The 17,104-nt window shown below is 48.1% G+C and overlaps 1 protein-coding gene across 1 annotated transcript in view; it reads right to left on the reverse strand.

The window, feature by feature from the left end:
• Window positions 1–4,430: 4,430 nt before the first annotated feature.
• ZNF425 (zinc finger protein 425) overlaps window positions 4,431–17,104 on the reverse strand; it is a 30,813-nt gene continuing 18,139 nt past the window's right edge. The window contains exons 3-4 of the mRNA XM_032762075.2: window positions 14,514–14,672; window positions 4,431–7,763 (exon numbers count right to left, since the gene is read on the reverse strand). Of these exons, the coding sequence (XP_032617966.1) occupies window positions 5,809–7,763; window positions 14,514–14,672 (2,114 nt within the window). The 3' untranslated portion in view covers window positions 4,431–5,808. The remainder of the gene's footprint in view (window positions 7,764–14,513; window positions 14,673–17,104) is intronic.

Below are 17,104 nucleotides of genomic sequence, written 5' to 3' on the forward strand. Positions count from 1 at the left end.
GAGTCTTGCTCTGTCGCCAGGTTGGAGTGCAGTGGCGGGATGTCGGCTCACTGCAAACTCCGCCTCCCGGGTTCAAGCGATTCTCCTGCTGCAGCCTCCCGAGTAGCTGGGACTACAGGCACACGCCACCATGCCCAGCTAATTTTTTGTATTTTAGTAGAGACGGGGTTTCACCATGTTGGTCAGGCTGGTCTCAAACTCCCAATCTCAGGTGATCCGCCCGCCTCGGCTTCCTGAAGTGTATACAGTACAATTTTTTAGTGCATACTGCTATGAACTTTTTTTTTTTTTTTTTAGACGAAGTCTTGCTCTTGTTGCCCAGGCTGGAGTGCAGTGGCACGATCTCATCTCATTGCAACCTCTGCCTCCTGGGCTCAAGTGATTCTCCTGCTGGTCAGGCGTGGTGGCTCACGCCTGTAATCCCAGCACTTTGGGAGGCCGAGGCGGGCGGATCACGAGGTCAGGAGATCGAGACCATCCTGGCTAACACAGTGAAACCCTGTCTCTATCAAAAATAAAAAAAATTAGCCGGGCGAGGTGGCGGGCACCTGTAGTTGCAGCTACTGGGGAGACTGAGGCAGGAGAATGGCGTGAACCCGGGAGGCGGAGCTTGCAGTGAGCTGAGATCGCGCCACTGCACTCCAGCCTGGGCGACACAGTGAGACTCTGTCTCAAAAAAGCAAAACAAAACAAAAAAAACCAAGTGATTCTCCTGCTTCACCCTCCCAAGTAGCTGAGATTACAGGTGCACGCCACCGTGCCCGCTTAATTTTTTTTTTTTTTTTTGGTATTTTTAGTAGAGGCAGGGTTTCACCATATCAGGCTGATCTCGAACTCCTGACCTCAAATGATCCGCCTGCCTAAAAATACAAAAAAATTAGCCAAGCCTGGTGTCAGGTGCCTGTAGTCCCAGCTACTCGGGAGGCTGAGGCAAGAGAATGGCGTGAATTCGGGAGGCAGAGCTTGCAGTGAGCCGAGATCGTGCCACTGCACTCTAGCCTGGGCGACAGAGCGAGACTCTGTCTCAAAAAACAACAACAACAATAACAACAACAAAGAGGGGTAGAGTGAGGGTTGATACAGGTGACAAGTCTTACTTGAGGCATTTTGTGTTTGAGATGTTCATGGCACAAGTTGAAAATATGAATTTACAGATTTGAAAGTCATTAGCACATATGTGGTAACAGAAGAGATGGCTGTACCAGATGCAGCTAGGGACAGCCAAATAGTCACGCACACAAACAGCCATAGCTTGCTGCTGGTTTTGGAGCTGGGCGTGCTTCTCCCTCATTCTTGGTATTCCCCCTACTGAGGTGGAGCTCCATGAGCACAGCACTTGCAGCCTCTGCCTCCTCACCCACTTTGCTCAGGTCCATGCGCACGCTGGGCTCTTCTGTGTTAGTTTTATGCCTAGTAAAGGTGTCATGTTGATCTTACAGTCACACTGGGGGTTAGGGATTCAACCTGTGAATTTGGAAAGGGGAGGGGACATGATTCCGTTCATAACATGGGGTTACATCTTACTGAACGCCTACTCTTTTTTTTTGAGACAGGATCTTGCTCTGTCACCTAGGCTAGAGTGCAGTGGCATGATCTCAGCTCACTGTGACCTCCGTCTCCTGGGTTCAAGTGATTCTCCCATTTTAGCATCTCGAGTAGCTGGGGCTATGGGTGCATGCAACCACGCCCGGATAATTTTTGTATTTGTAGTAGAGACAGGGTTTCGCCATGTTGGCCAGGCTGGTCTCGACCTCCTGCCCTCAAGTGAACCACCCATCTTGGCCTCCCAACCTGCTGGGATTACAGGCATGAGCCACCATGCCAAGCCCTGAATGCCTACTCTTGAGTAGACACTATGTATTTCACATTCATAATCTCATGTTCATCCTCACATTATAGTGTCCATTATTAACTTGGCCTTTATTTCCAGAATCTGAGTACTGGTCATGAAACAATTTATACTCCCTTACTTAGGTGACCAGATTTGGGGGCAAAGACAGCTTAGATAGAAACTTCTACTTGGCTCCCGATCAGCATGAGCATCTGGAAAGTTCCAGGTGATGCTTACCACAGTTCCTTTCTCCTTTCTTGTTTGTTTGTTTGTTTTTCTTTGAGACTCAGTTTCGCTCTTGCTGCCCTGGCTGGAGTGCAATGGCGCGATCTCGGCTCACTGCAACCTCCGCCTCCTGGGTTCAAGCGATTCTCCTGCCTCAGCCTCCCAAGTAGCTAGGATTACAGGCGCCTGCCACCATGCCCAGCTAATTTTTTTTATTTTTAATAGAGACAGGGTTTTACCATGTTGGCCAGGCTGGTCTCAAACTCCTGACCTCAGGTAATCTACCTGCCTCGACCTCCCAAAGTGCTGGGATTACAGGCACGAGCCACCGTGCCCTGCCCTTTCTCCTTTCCTTTTTTTTTTTTTTTCAGAGTCTCCCTCTGTCGCCAGGCTAGAGTGCGGTGGCACGATCTCAGCTCACTGCAACCCCTGCCTCCCGAGTTCAAGCGATTCTCCTGTCTCAGCTTCCTGAGTGACTGGGACTACAGGCGCGTGCCACCATACCCAGCTAATTTTTGTATTTTTAGTAGAGACGGGGTTTCACCATATTGGCCAGGATGGGCTCCATCTCTTGACCTCGTGATCTGCCCGCCTCAGCCTCCCAAAGTGCTGGGATTACAGGCCCTCCTCCTTTTTTTTTTTTTTGAGACAGATCCTGTCACCAGGTGTTTGATGATGGACCTCTCGTTGCAGTCACTCGGCCTCCCAAAGTGCTGGGAGTACAGGCGTGAGCCACTGCGCCCGGCCAGTCTCTCCTTTCTTAAAGCTATCCCTCCTCCTTGTTCTCAGCTCCTCCCCATTCTCTACCTGCACTTGGTCACTTTCTTCTCCTAATTCCTGCCTCGGTTTGACCTCAGAAGCACTCCTTATTGCTGTTTCTATGCCAGTCCCCCATGTATGGACTGGGAGTGATTCTGTAGGCCACTCCATGTACTGCAATCCATCACCTAGCTCATACTAGAGAATGCCTGTGTTACCAGTATAGCTGAAAAACAGCATTTTTTTTTTTGTAGATGTGGCTGATTTTAATAAAGGTACCCTCCCCTCACCATTATATTAAATGGAGAAAGTAAAACTTACAGAGCTCTAGTGTCTTGCCCAAGGCCAGAGCCAGGGTCTGTTATATTTTGCGGGTCTTACTCTAAGCCCTGTGCTTTTTGGACTATGTCACGGAACTGCCCCTTCTCTTCTGTCTTCTACTCAGCCCCGTGCTTTTGCTTCAGCCACTCAGGGTAATACCTCTCATTGACATTTATAATCCTTTAACTTCTTCTTCGACCTCTTTCTGCAGCACGTGGTACTGTGGGGTACTCATTATTATTATTATTATTTTCATTTGTTTAGAGATGGGGTCTCACTCTGTCACCCAGGCTGGAGTGCAGTGGTGCAAACATGGCTCACTGCAGCTTTAACCACCTGGGCTCAAGCAATCCTCCCACCTCAGCCCCCAAGCAGCTGGGACTACAGGTGCAAACCACCATGCCCTGCTAATTTTTCTATGTTTTGTAGAGATGGGGTTTCACCATGTTGGCCAGGCTGGTCTCGAATTCCTGACCTCAGGTGATCCACTCACCTTGGTCTCCCAAAGTGCTCAGATTACAGGCGTGAGCCACCGTGCCTGACCCATTATCTTTTAAAACTCTTTCTGGAAAGCAGTTTTTTTTAAATGTCTTTATTTTCACAGTTTTATTTTTAGTTCTGAATTTACCTGTTAAACTGTGGCATTTCATTTATCTGATCATTGGCACTTTATTATTGTTTTTTGAGGTGTACCACATAAATAGTAGCCTATTCCCTACCCACAGGACTGTCCCAAACACAGGTGGCACCTTTTTCCTCTTTGTATAGACGCTGTGATTCATTTTTTTTTTTTTTTTTGAGACGGAGTCTCGCTCTGTCCCCCAGGCTGGAGTGCAGTGGCGAGATCTTGGCTCACTGCAAGCTCCGCCTCCCGAATTCACGCCATTCTCCTGCTTCAGCCTCCCGAGTAGCTGGGACTACAGGCGCCCGCCACCACGCCCGGCTAATTTTTTGTATTTTGTATTTTAACACGGGGTTTCACCGTGTTAGCCAGGCTGGTCTCGAACTCCTGACCTCAGGTGATCTGCCCGCCTTGGCCTCCCAAAATGCTGGGATTACAGGTGTGAGCCACCACGCCCCGCCGATGCTGTGATTCTTGTAACGACTTTGGTCTCAGCAGATTCTGACTTCGGTAACTGGGGACCACGTTTTGTGCAACACACACAAAATTTATGAAGGCACTCAAATTTCCTAAGGAAGGCTGTAAGTTCTCTTAACAGTAATGTCAAAGGCTGGGTGCGGTGGCTCATACCTGTAATCCCAGCACTTTGGAAGGCCAAGGTGGGCGGATCACAACGTCAGGGGATGGAGACCATCTTGGCTCACATGGTGAAACCCCGTCTCTACTAAAAATACAAAAAACTAGCCAGGCATGGTGGCAGACGCCTGTAGTCCCTGCTACTTGGGAGGCTGAGGCAGGAGAATCACTTGAACACAGGAGGTGGAGTTTGCAGTGAGCCGAGATGGTGCCCCTGCACTCCAGCCTTGGTGACACAGCGAGATCCATCTCAAGAAAAACAAAAAAAAAAGAGTAATGTCAAAGATTGACAGTCTGAGAGACAGATGAGGGTTTGCCAGAATAGCCTGGAAAATTATCTTATAATGTTAGATTAGGCGACAGGGCAAAAAAAAATAGTGATGTTGAGGACTGACAGCATTTTTCCCTTTGGTATTTTCCTCAGAGACCTTAATGTTAAGTATAGTTCTTTGAGAATTGACCTAACACTGTCGAAAATGCAGAGGGGTTAGATAAATAACACTGCCTGTTACTCGCAGTGGTGGATTTTTGGGTGATTTAAGTAAAATTCAGAAGGAAAGAACACATGGGTAATCATTTTAACAAATGAGATAGTGGAAGACATTTATGTTTAGCAATATGGAAACATTCCAAGAAACAGAAGTCCTCTCACCATCTGAGAGAAAATGAAAATCCACTATGAGAGAAAACTGAAGACTTTAATACAGATTTAAGTAAAATGGCCTGGTAATGGAAAAGCTGACTGAGGAATATGTTCCTGCCTGTAACATTTCTTCACTCAGGCTGTAGTTTCTGAATTTAATGAAGGGATTATTGGATGACACTGAAGAGATCGTTGGACTAGCAGATCAGTATGAATGTTTCCTCCACAACTGGCAGGTCTTTCCTAGGACGATTATTGAGGGAGATGTCTCTTTGACTATCTTTGACTGGATTCTTTGGAACTTTTGTCAAGGAGCCATAGAGTTCTGCAGACCACACACCTGTCCAGTGTGTCTGTAGCCAGTATTTTGTGATTTTTTTTTTTTTTTTTTTGAGACAAGATCTTGCTCTGTCACCCAGGCTGGAGTGCAGTGGTGTGAGCATGGCTCACTGCAGCCTCTGCCTCCTGGGCTCAAGCAATCCTCCTGCCTCAGCCTCCCAAAGTAGCTGGGACCACAAGCATGTACCACAATGCCTGGCTGACTTTTATATTTTTTGTAGAGATGGAGTCTTGCAATGTTGCCCAGGCTGGTCTCAAACTCCTGGGCTCAAGCGATCCTCCCACCTGGGCCTCCCAAAGTGCTGGGATTACAGGCGAGAGCCACTGTGCCCCATCTTACCCTGTGAATCCTTTAACCTGCCTCAACTCAAGCCAACAGAACTGCTGGCACCTCCTGAAAGCTGTGATTGTGTGACTGCTGCATGGCCTGACCTAGAGGCTGGAGGGCTTCTCCTTGGCATGCACCGCAATGTGGGTCTTGAGCGCTCCCACGTACGTGAAGCTCCTTCCACACTCATCACAAGAAAAAGGCCTCTCCCCACTGTGAAGGCACAGATGGGCCTTCAGGCTTCTCTTCTGGAGGAAGCCTTTGCCACACTCGGGACACTGGAAGGGCCTCTCTCCACTGTGCTTATACAAGTGGACCTTCAAGCTGCCCCTGATGCAGTAGCTCTTGTCACACTCCGGACACTGGAAGGGCTTCTCCCCGCTGTGGACTCGAATGTGTTCTGTGAGCCGGTACTGTTGAGTGAAACTTTTGCCGCACATCGCACAAGAGAATGGCTTTTGGCCACTGTGCTGCAGCAGGTGGCTTTTCAGATTTCCCTTGAGGCGGAAAGTCTTCTCGCATTCAGGACACTGGTAGGGCTTCTCTCCACTGTGCAGCCTCAGGTGCTCGGTGAGCTGAGACTGATGCGTGTAGGTCTTGTCACACTCACCGCACGCGAAGGGCTTCTCGTCCCTGTGCATCCGCTGGTGGAACTTCATGGAGGCCTTCCAGGAGAAGCTCTTGTCGCACTCGGGACACTGGAAGGGCTCCTCGCCACTGTGAAGCCTCGTGTGCTCTGTGAGATGCGCGCGCCGGCGGAAACTGCGGCCGCACTCGGCGCAGGAGAACGGCTTTTCCCTAGTGTGGACCTTCAGGTGCTGCGTGAGCCGCGACTGCTGAGAAAAGGTTTTTTTGCACTCGCCGCAGGGAAACTCCTTCTGCCTGTCGTGGACTCTGGTGTGGCAGGCGAGCTTGGAGGGCCGCGTGAAGCGCTTGCCGCACTCGGCGCAGGGGAAGGGCTTTTGCTCGCTGTGCAGGCGCTGGTGGGCGCGCATGGCGTTCCTCCAGAAGAAGCCCCTGCTGCACTCCGGGCACTGGAAGGGCCGCTTCCCGCTGTGCTGCAGCCCGTGGGCTTTCAGGCTTCTCTTGAGGCGGAAACTTTTGTTGCACTCGGGACACGAAAAGGGCTTCTCTCCCGTGTGAACTCTGATGTGCTCGTCCAGCTTAATCTTGTAGATGAATTTCCTGCCACATTCACCACAAGAAAACGGCTTTTCCTCGCTGTGCGTCCTCTGGTGGGTCTTCAGGGCAGCCTTCCGGGAGAAGCTCCGGCCACACTCAGGACAGTGGAAGGGCCTCTTGCCGCTGTGCTGGGACAGATGGACCTTCATGCCCCTCTTCAGGCGGAAGCACCGGTCACACTGCGGACACTGGAAGGGCTTCTCTCCGCTGTGCAGCCGCAGGTGCTCCGTGAGCTCGCACTGCTGCACGAAGGCTCGGCCACACTCCCCGCAGCAGAACGGCCGCTCCCCGCGGTGTAGACACAGGTGCTTCTTCAGGTTGGCCCTGTACCGGAAGGTCTTGTCGCACTCAGGGCATGGGTAGGGCCGCTGGCCGGTGTGGACAACCTGATGAGTGACGAGGCTGCCCTTCAAGAAGTAGCTCTTCTCACACTCACTGCACTGGAACCGCTTCTTCTGACACAGGAGCCTCTGCGTCCGCCCGAGTTCGGACTTCCCTCTGGACGTGTTTTTGTACTTTGGGTATCTGCAGAGCTGGCTCCTGGAGTGGCTCCGTTTGTGCTTTAGCAGATCCCTCCTTACTTGGAAGACTTTCCTACAGACATAGCAGGAATAGCATCTTGGCCCTGTGGGAATTTCTAAGCACCCTGGGGTCTCCCGAGGCTTATGCCGCAGGTCTTTCTTGTCTGGATCATACGCTGTGATGCTGACTTTTTTATTTAGAGTCTCTGTTTCTCGGAGACTTGGAGACTGGAAGGTGGCTGTTTGAGCTGATAAAATCTTTCTCTCTTTCCCTCGTAAGGCAGCACACAAGTCCTGTTTTTGAGGACCATTTAAACGGCAATCCCCTTCTTTTGTCCTGAGAGTTCCTTGGTCATCTGGAGCAGAAAGAAGTATCACTCTCATCAGTGATATGTCTACCCTATAATTGGGTTCAAGGACTCTCTTTTAAAAATTTATTATTATTATTATTATTATTTTTGTGATAGAGTCTCGCTCTGTTGTCCAGGCTGGATTGCAGTGGCGTGATCTTGGCTCACTGCAACCTCCGCCTCCCGGGTTCAAGCAATTCTCCTGCCTCAGCCTTCCCAGTAGCTGGAATTATAAGCGTGTGCCACCATGCATGGCTAATTTTTTTTTTTTTAGACGGAGTCTTGCTTTGTCGCCCAGGCTGGAGTGCAGTGGTGCGATCTCAGTTCACTGCAAGCTCCGCCTCCCAGGTTCACACCATTCTCCTGCCTCAGCCTCCCGAGTAGCTGGGATGACAGGCGCCCACCACCACACCCGGCTAATTTTTTGTATTTTTAGTAGAGACGGGGTTTCACCCTGTTAGCCAGGATGGTCTCGATCTCCTGACCTCGTGATCCACCTGCCTTGGCCTCCCAAAGTGCTGGGATTACAGGCGTGAGCCACCGCGCTTGGCCTTTTAAAAAAATTTTTTTTTCTTTTTTCTTTTTTTTTTTTTGAGATGGAGTCTTACTCTGTCGCCCAGGCTGGAGTGCAGTGGCACAATCCTGGCTCACTGCATCCTCCACCTCCTGGGTTCAAGCAATTCTCCTGCCTCAGCCTCCTGAGTAGCCAGGATTACAGGCACCCATCACCACGCCCGGCTAATTTTTGTATTTTTAGTAGAGACAGGGTTTCACTATCTTGGCCAGGCTGGTCTTGAATTCCTGACCTCCTGATCCACCCACCTCAGCCTCCCAAAGTGCCGGGATTACAGGCATGAGCCACCACGCCCGGCCTAAAATTTTTTGAGACCAAGTCTCATCTGTTGCCCAGGCTAGAGTGCAGTGGCGTGATCTCGGCTCACTGCAACCTCTGCCTCCCCGGTTTAAGCAATTCTTGTGCCTCAGCCTCCTGAGTAGCTGGGACTATCCACCACCACACTCAGCTAATGTTTTTGTATTTTTACTAGAGACAAGGTTTCACCATGTTGGCCAGTCTGGTCTCAAACTGACCTCAAACAATCTACCCACCTTGGCCTCCCAAAGTGCTGGGATTACAGGCGTGAGCCACCGTGCCCAGCCATTCAAGGACTGTCTTCATGTCACTAACAAAGTAGAAAAGGGAATCCCACTGATCTCAATGACTTTGTCAATCTGCCTCCTGCAGGTAAATCATGTTTAACTTTTATATTCCTTTCACCATGTGTTAAGAAATAACTTAGCATGAAAAAAATTGCAAGCAAATTGAAATTCATAGTTCACATCTTGTGAACTATAAATTATCCTCAGAGGGTAAGCAGAAGTTGGAGACAGTGAAAATGAGTTACTCTGATCATCTGACTACACCATTACATCTGTGAAATAAACGGCAAATATTTAAGGAGGTGGCCAGGCGCAGTGGTTCACGCCTGTAATCCCAGCACTTTGGGAGGCCGAGGTGGGCAGATCACGAGGTCAGGAGTTCGAGACCAGCCTGGCCAATATGGTGAAACCCTGTCTCTACTAAAAATACACAAATTAGCTGGGTGTGGTTGTGTGCACCTGTAGTCCCAGCTATTCGGGAGGCTGAGGCAGGAGAATCTCTTGAACCCAGGAGACGGAGGTTGTAGTGAGCCGAGATCACACCACTGCACTCCAGCCTGGGTGACAAAGTGAGACTGTCAAAAAAAAAAAAAAAAAAAAAAAAATTTAAGGAGGACGGCTTATACCAGAGATTTCAGGAAAGATTTTCTGGAAGAAATGCTAATAGAAAATATCTTTCTTAGGAATATAAAAATGACAGCTTACTGAATTCACAAATAACACTGTAGAAATTTTTTCCTTTTCCAAAGAACTCTGCATTATAAGATTTATTTATTTATTTATTTATTTATTTATTTTATTTATTTTTTTTTTTGAGACAGAGTCTAGCTCTGTTGCCCATGCTGGAGTGCAGTGGCGCGATCTCTGCTCACTGCAAGCTCCACCTCCCGGGTTCATGCCATTCTCCTGCCTCAGCCTCCTGAGTAGCTGGGACTACAGGCACCCACCACCACACCCGGCTAATTTTTCGTATTTTTAGTAGAGACGGAGTTTCACCATGTTAGCCAGGATGGTCTCGATCTCCTGACCTCGTGATCTGCCCGCCTCGACCTCCCAAAGTGCCGGGATTACAGGCGTAAGCCACCGCGCCCGGCCAAGAATGATATATTTATATAGCATAATCACTACTGTTCCCAAAGTAGAAGACATGATGACAGGAAATAGAGGAACCCGAGTTATCATTATTACCCACTAGATCTGGAAAGGGCCATTGCAGACATTCACTTAAGCCATTATATTTCAGAACTGCTTTTCCTCCAAAGTCTTGTTGAACTGGATAATGGAACTGTCTCCCCTTTATTTATTTATTTATTTATTTATTTATTTTTTGAGACAGGTCTCACTATGTTGCCCAGGCTAGAGTGCAGTGGCATGATCACATTTCACTGCAGCCTTGACCTCCAGGGCTCAAGTGATCCTCCAACATTAGCCCCTACCTCCAAGTAGCTGGGACTACAGGCACGTGCCATCATGCTCAGCTAACTTTTTTTATTTTTTGTAGAGATGGGGTCTTGTTATGTTGCCCAGGCTAGTCTCAAACTCCTGGCTTCAACTGATCCTCCTGCCTCAGCCTCACAAAGTGCTGCGATTACAGGCATGAGCCACTGTACCTGAGCAAACTCCCAGCCTACAGGCACCCACCACCATGCCCGGCTAATTTTTGTATTTTTAGTAGAGACAGGGTTTCACCATGTTGGCATTTTTTAATCTCTTAACCTGGGAGGAAACCCAAGTGACACTGCCCCCAGAGGACTCTCAGTGTGGTCTGTGGTCACCTTAAGGACAACACAGGTGATGTTTTCAACATGATCATATGATTTAGTAAGTTAACACTAATACCTTTTGCCTGGATTGTGACGAAAGTATATTTACCATGAATCCTCTTCCTCATCACTGGAAGTTAAATCTTCCTAAAAACATGCTTTTACTATTTAACCCAGGCAGACAAGCAGCTGTGATTATTGGCTGAGCACCACCTTGTACTAAGGGAACAACATTTATTTTTAGGGATAGCTTCCAAAGTTGTTAACTCTTTGGTACTCAAAAATCTTTCCAGGACTGGGTGCGGTGGCTCACACCTGCAATCCCAGCACTTTGGGAGGCTGAGGTGGGTGGATCATGAGGTCAGGAGATGGAGACCATCCTGGCCAACACGGTGAAACCCCATCTCTACTAAAATACAAAAAATTAGCTGGGCACGGTGGGGTGCGCCTGTAGTCCCAGCTACTCAGGAGGCTGAGGCAGGGGAATCGTTTGAATCTGGGAGGTGGAAGTTGCAGTGAGCTGAGGTTGCGCCACTGCACTCCAGTCTGGCCACAGAGCTAGACTCTGTCTGAAAAAATAAAAATAAAAATCTTTCCAAGCTCCTCTCATTCTATAGGATGAAGTCAAACTTTCCACCTTGGCAATCCTGGCCTCAGGTTGTCTAACACCAATTTAAGTTTTTCCTCCCATGTCTCACTATGTCCCAAGAGTAACATTCAGCTACAGGCAGGTTGGTGTCTTCTCTGTTTTCTTTTTTCTTTTCTTTTCTTTTTTTTTTTTTTTGAGATGGAGTCTTGCTCTGTCACCAGGCTGGAGTGCAGTGGCGCGATCTTGGCTTGCTGCAACCTCCGCCTCCCGGGTTCATGCCATTCTCCTGTCTCACCCTCCCGAGTAGCTGGGACTATAGGCAGCTGCCACCACGCCTGGCTAATTTTTGTATTTTTAGTAGAGATGGGGGTTTCACCATGTTAGCCAGGCTGGTCTCGATCTCTTGACCTCGTGATCCACCCGCCTCAGCCTCCCAAAGTGCTGGGATTACAGGCATGAGCCACGGCGCCCAGCCTAGTCTTCTCTGTTTTCTAAATGTAATGGATTTGTTCCTACCTTTGAGCTTCAGTTCATGTATGACCCCTACTGATTCTTCTTTCTCTAACCAAATCTGCCCATTTTTTGCTATTTACATCTTAATTCCTTTTAGAATCCTCCTGGGATATTGCTCTCTCTCCTCCGCTCCTTCTCCTCTAAATCCCTATAGCACAGAATTAGGGATTACTTACTATTTTATTAAGTCATATGCAATCTTATTTTATAGTTGACTAATTCAACTATGTATAGTTCAATATAATTGGCTAACTTAATTGCCATGTCAGTAAGACGATCAACATCTAGAATATAACAATTGTTTTATTCATATGTATACATACACATACATTATGTAAAGTTTTTGCCCTCACCTAAAGTAATATTAACGTACTCCTGTGACTGTGGTAGGCACTCAATATTGGTTAGATGAGTGAATGAATAGACAGTGGCAATGAAATGAAACCTTTGATAATTCTTTATTTATTTACTTTTTTTTTTTTTTTTTTTTTGGAGACAGAGTCTTGCTCTGTCGCCCAGGCTGGAGTGCAATGGCGCAATCTTGGCTCACTGAAACCTCTGCCTCCAGGGCTCAACCAATTCCCCTGCCTCAGCCTCCTGAGTAGCTGGGATAACAGGTGCCTGCCACCATGCCTGACTAATTTTTGTATTTTCAGTAGAAACGGGTTTCGTGATGTTGGCAAGACTGGTCTCAAACTCCTGACCTCATGTGATCTGACCTCCTCAGCCTCCCAAAGTGCTGGGATTACAGGCATGAGTCACCCCGCCCGACCAGGGAATTCTTTTATCCTGTTGATGGGGCTTGGACACACTTCCTGGCCTCAAAGTCTCCTGCTTCAGAGGATTCCTTGACTCCCAAGAACCTAGAAAAGCATTCGCGCAGCTGAGCATAGTGGCTCATGCCTGTAATCCCAGCACTTTGGGAGGCCGAGGCGGGCGGATCACAAGGTCAGGAGATCGAGACCACGGTGAAACCCCGTCTCTACTAAAAATACAAAAAATTAGCCGGGCATGGTGGCGGGTGCCTGTAGTCCCAGCTACTCGGACAGGCTGAGGCAGTAGAATGGCGTGAACCCGGGAGGCGGAGCTTGCAGTGAGCCGAGATTGCGCCACTGCACTCCAGCCTGGGCGACAGAGCGAGACTCTGTCTCAAAAAAAAAAAAAAAAAAAAAAAAAAGCATTCATGCACTATAAAAAGTGAAATATTCCCTTATGTCACAAGGAATTCAAAAGGAGTTTTAAAAACCCAAGTTTTAAAGTTCTGTATAATAAAAAAATATTTTGTACAAAATTAGAGGGTTTTTCATTTCTGTATATTCAAATGGACATGACAGTGTGATGAGGTGGTTTTTCCTCTCAGGGTTTTGACAAATGGATCCCTTGCTCTTTTCTTTTTCTTTTTTTTTTTTTTGAGACAGAGTCCCACTCTGTCACCCAGGCTGGAGTGCAGTGGTGCAGTCTCGGCTCACTGCAAACTCTGCCTCCTGCATTCCAGCAATTCTCCTGCCTCAGCCTCCCGAGTAGCTGGGATTACAGGCATGCGCCATCACTCCCTAGTTAATTTTTGTATTTTTAGTAGACAGGGGGTTTCGCCATGTTGGCCAGGCTGGTCTCGAACTCCTGACCTCAGGTGATCCACCTGCCTTGACCTCCCAAGGTGCTAGGATTACAGGCATGAGCCATCACGCCTGGCCATCCCTTGCTCTTTTACAAGGAATTGTCTTTTTCCCAGGATTTTTTTTTTTTTAAATAACATATATCACCACACCAGGCATGGTGGCTCATGTCTATAATCCCAGCACTTTGGAAGAGCAAATGGGTGGATCACTTGAGGTCGGGAGTTTGAGACCAGCCTGGCCAATATGGCAAAACACTGTCTCTACTAAAAATACAAAAAATTAGCCAGGTGTCGGGCATGGTGGCTCACGCCTGTAATCCCAGCACTTTGCGAGGCCGAGTTGGATGGATCACAAGGTCAGGAGTTTGAAACCAGCCTGGCCAATATGGTGAGACCCCTTCTCTACTAAAAATACAAAAAAATTAGCCAGGTGTGGTGGCAGGCATCTGTAGTCCCAGTTACTCTGGAGGCTGAGGAAGGAGAATCCCTGGAACCTGGGAGGCAGAGGTTGCAGTGAGCCGAGATTGCACAGTTGGGCTCCACCCTGGGTGACAGAGCAAGACTCTGTCTAAAAAAAAAAAAATTACATATATATATATAAAACTTCTTTCTGTATGAGAGTAATACATAATACAGTCTCACATTTGCTACCCTCTTTTTTCCTTTTTTTTTTTTTGAGACAGAGTCTCGACCTGTCACCCAGGCTGGAGTGCAATGGCATGACATTGGCTCACCACAACCTCCGCCTCCCAGGTTCAAGCGATTCTCCTGCCTCAGCCTCCAGAGTAGCTGGGATTGTGGGCACCTGCCACCACGCCTGGCTAATTTTTTTGTATTTTTAGTAGAGATGGGGTTTTACCATGTTGGCCAGGCTGGTCTGGAACTCCTGACCTCAGGTGATCCACCCACCTCAGCCTCCTAAAGTGCTGAGATTACAGGCGTGAGCCACCGTGCCCAGCCCACATTTGCTACCCTCTTGAGTAAAGAAAACTAACATTCTCCATCAGAACAACTTTTCTTATTGACTAGATCTAGCCAGGTATCCAAAAAGAAAGATTCAGGAAACAAGGCTAGGAAAATTAAATAATTCATGACCTTAAATCCATCTTACTCACCAAAACATAGCAATTTTCCAGTATTCTTCATGTTCAACTGTTCATCAGTAGGAGGGCTAGTTGTCCTTCTTGTTTTATCTAAGCATCCCTGTTCACTGATTAATAGCATTCTCCCTTGTTCCATCCATGTGATCAAATCTGGCTTGGAAAAAGCATACCCTGCAAATAGAGTCCACACAGACTTTGAGTTTACTGCATACTTAAATAATTTTTTGACTGGGCGTGATGGCTCACGCCTGTAATCCCAGCACTTTGGGAGGCCAAGGCAGGCGGATCTCTTGAGGTCAGGAGTTAAAGACCAGCCTGGCCAACATAGCAAACTCTGTCTCTACTAAAAATACAAAAATTAGCTGGGCATGGTAGCGCACACTTGTAATACCAGCTACTCGGGAGGCTGAAGTGCGAGAATCACTTGAACCTGGGAGATGGAGGTTGCAGTGAGTAGAGATCACACCTCTGCACCCCAGCCTGGGCAACAGACCGAGACTCCATCTCAAAAAAAAAATTATTTTTAAAAATTATTATCATTAGGAGGGTGGAGCCAAGATGGCCGAATAGGAACAGCTCCGGTCTCCAGCTCCCAGCCCCAGCGACACAGAAGACGGGTGATTTCTGCATTTCTGCTTGAGGTACCGGTTTCATCTCACTAGGGAGTGCCTAACAGTGGGTGCAGGACAGTTGGTGAAGCGCACTGTGCGCGAGCCGAAGCAGGGCGAGGCATTGCCTCACTCGGGAAGCGCAAGGGGTCAGGGAGTTCCCTTTCCTAGTCAAAGAAAGGGGAAACAGACGGCACCTGGAATATCGGGTCAGTCCCACCCCAATACTGCACTTTTCCAACGGGCCTGGAAAACGGCACACTAGGAGATTGTGTCCCGCACCTGGCTCGGAGGGTCCTGTGCCCACGGAGTCTCGCTGATTGCTAGCACAGCAGTCTGAGATCAAGCTGCAAGGCGGCAGCGAGGCTGGGGGAGGGGCGCCCGCCATTGCCCAGGCTTGCTTAGGTAAACAAAGCAGCCAGGAAGCTCGAACTGGGTGGAGCCCACCACAGCTCAAGGAGGCCTGCCTGCCTCTGTAGGCTCCACCTCTGGGGGCAGGGCACAGACAAACAAAAACTCAGCAAGAACCTCCACAGACTTAAAGGTCCCTGTCTGACTGACAGCTTTGAAGAGAGTAGTGGTTCTCCCAGCACGCAGCTGGAGATCTGAGAACGGACAGACTGCCTCCTAAAGTGGGTCCCTCACCCCTGAGCAGCCTAACTGGGAGGCACCCCCCCAGTAGGGACAGACTGACACCTCATTCAACCGGGTACTCCTCTGAGACAAAACTTTCAGACGAACTATCAGACAGCTGAATTTCTGGTCTCACGAAAATCCGCTGTTCTGCAGCCACCGCTGCTGACACCCAGCCAAACAGGGTCTGGAGTGGACCTCTAGTAAACTCCAACAGACCTGCAGCTGAGGGTCCTGTCTGGTAGAAGGAAAACTAACAAACAGAAAGGACATCCACACCAAAAACTCATCTGTACATCACCATCATCAAAGACAAAAAGTAGATAAAACCACAAAGATGGGGAAAAAACAGAGCAAAAAAACTGGAAACTCTAAAAAACAGAGCACCTCTCCTCCTCCAAAGGAACGCAGTTCCTCACCAGCAACGGAACAAAGCTGGATGGAGGATGACTTTGATGAGTTGAGAGAAGAAGGCTTCAGACGATCAAACTACTCTGAGCTACGAGAGGAAATTCAAAACAATAGCAAAGAAGTTAAAAACTTTGAAAAAATATTAGAAGAATGGATAACTAGAATAACCAATGGAGAGAAGGGCTTAAAGGAGCTGATGGAGCTGAAAGCCAAGTTTCGAGAACTACGCGAAGATTGCAGAAGCCTCAGTAGCAGATGCGATCAACTGGAAGAAAGGGTATCGCTGATGGAAGATGAAATGAATGAAATGAAGAGAGAAGGGAAGTTTAGAGAAAAAAGAATAAAAAGAAATGAACAAAGCCTCCAAGAAATTTGGGACTATGTGAAAAGACCAAACCTACGTCTGATTGGTGTACCTGAAAATGATGGGGAGAATGGAACCAAGTTGGAAAACACTCTGCAAGATATTATCCAGGAGAACTTCCCCAATCTAGCAAGGCAGGCCAGCATTCAGATTCAGGAAATACAGAGAACGCCACAAAGATACTCCTCGAGAAGGGCAACTCCAAGACACATAATTGTCAGATTCACCAAAGTTGAAATGAAGGAAAAAATGTTAAGGGCAGCCAGAGAGAAAGGTCGGGTTACCCACAAAGGGAAGCCCATCAGACTAACAGCTGATCTCTCAGCAGAAACTCTACAAGCCAGAAGAGAGTGGGGGCCGATATTCAACATTCTTAAAGAAAAGAATTTTCAACCCAGAATTTGCTATCCCGCCAAACTAAGCTTCATAAGTGAAGGAGAAATAAAATACTTTACAGACAAGCAAACGCTGAGTGATTTTGTCACCACCAGGCCTGCCCTAAAAGAGCTCCTGAAGGAAGCACTAAACATGGAAAGGAACAACCGGTACCAGCCACTGCAAAAACATGCCAAATTGTAAAGACCATC

Source organism: Hylobates moloch, unplaced genomic scaffold, assembly GCF_009828535.3.
Source record: "Hylobates moloch isolate HMO894 unplaced genomic scaffold, HMol_V3 SCAFFOLD_1, whole genome shotgun sequence".
Classification (NCBI taxonomy): Eukaryota; Metazoa; Chordata; class Mammalia; order Primates; family Hylobatidae; genus Hylobates; species Hylobates moloch.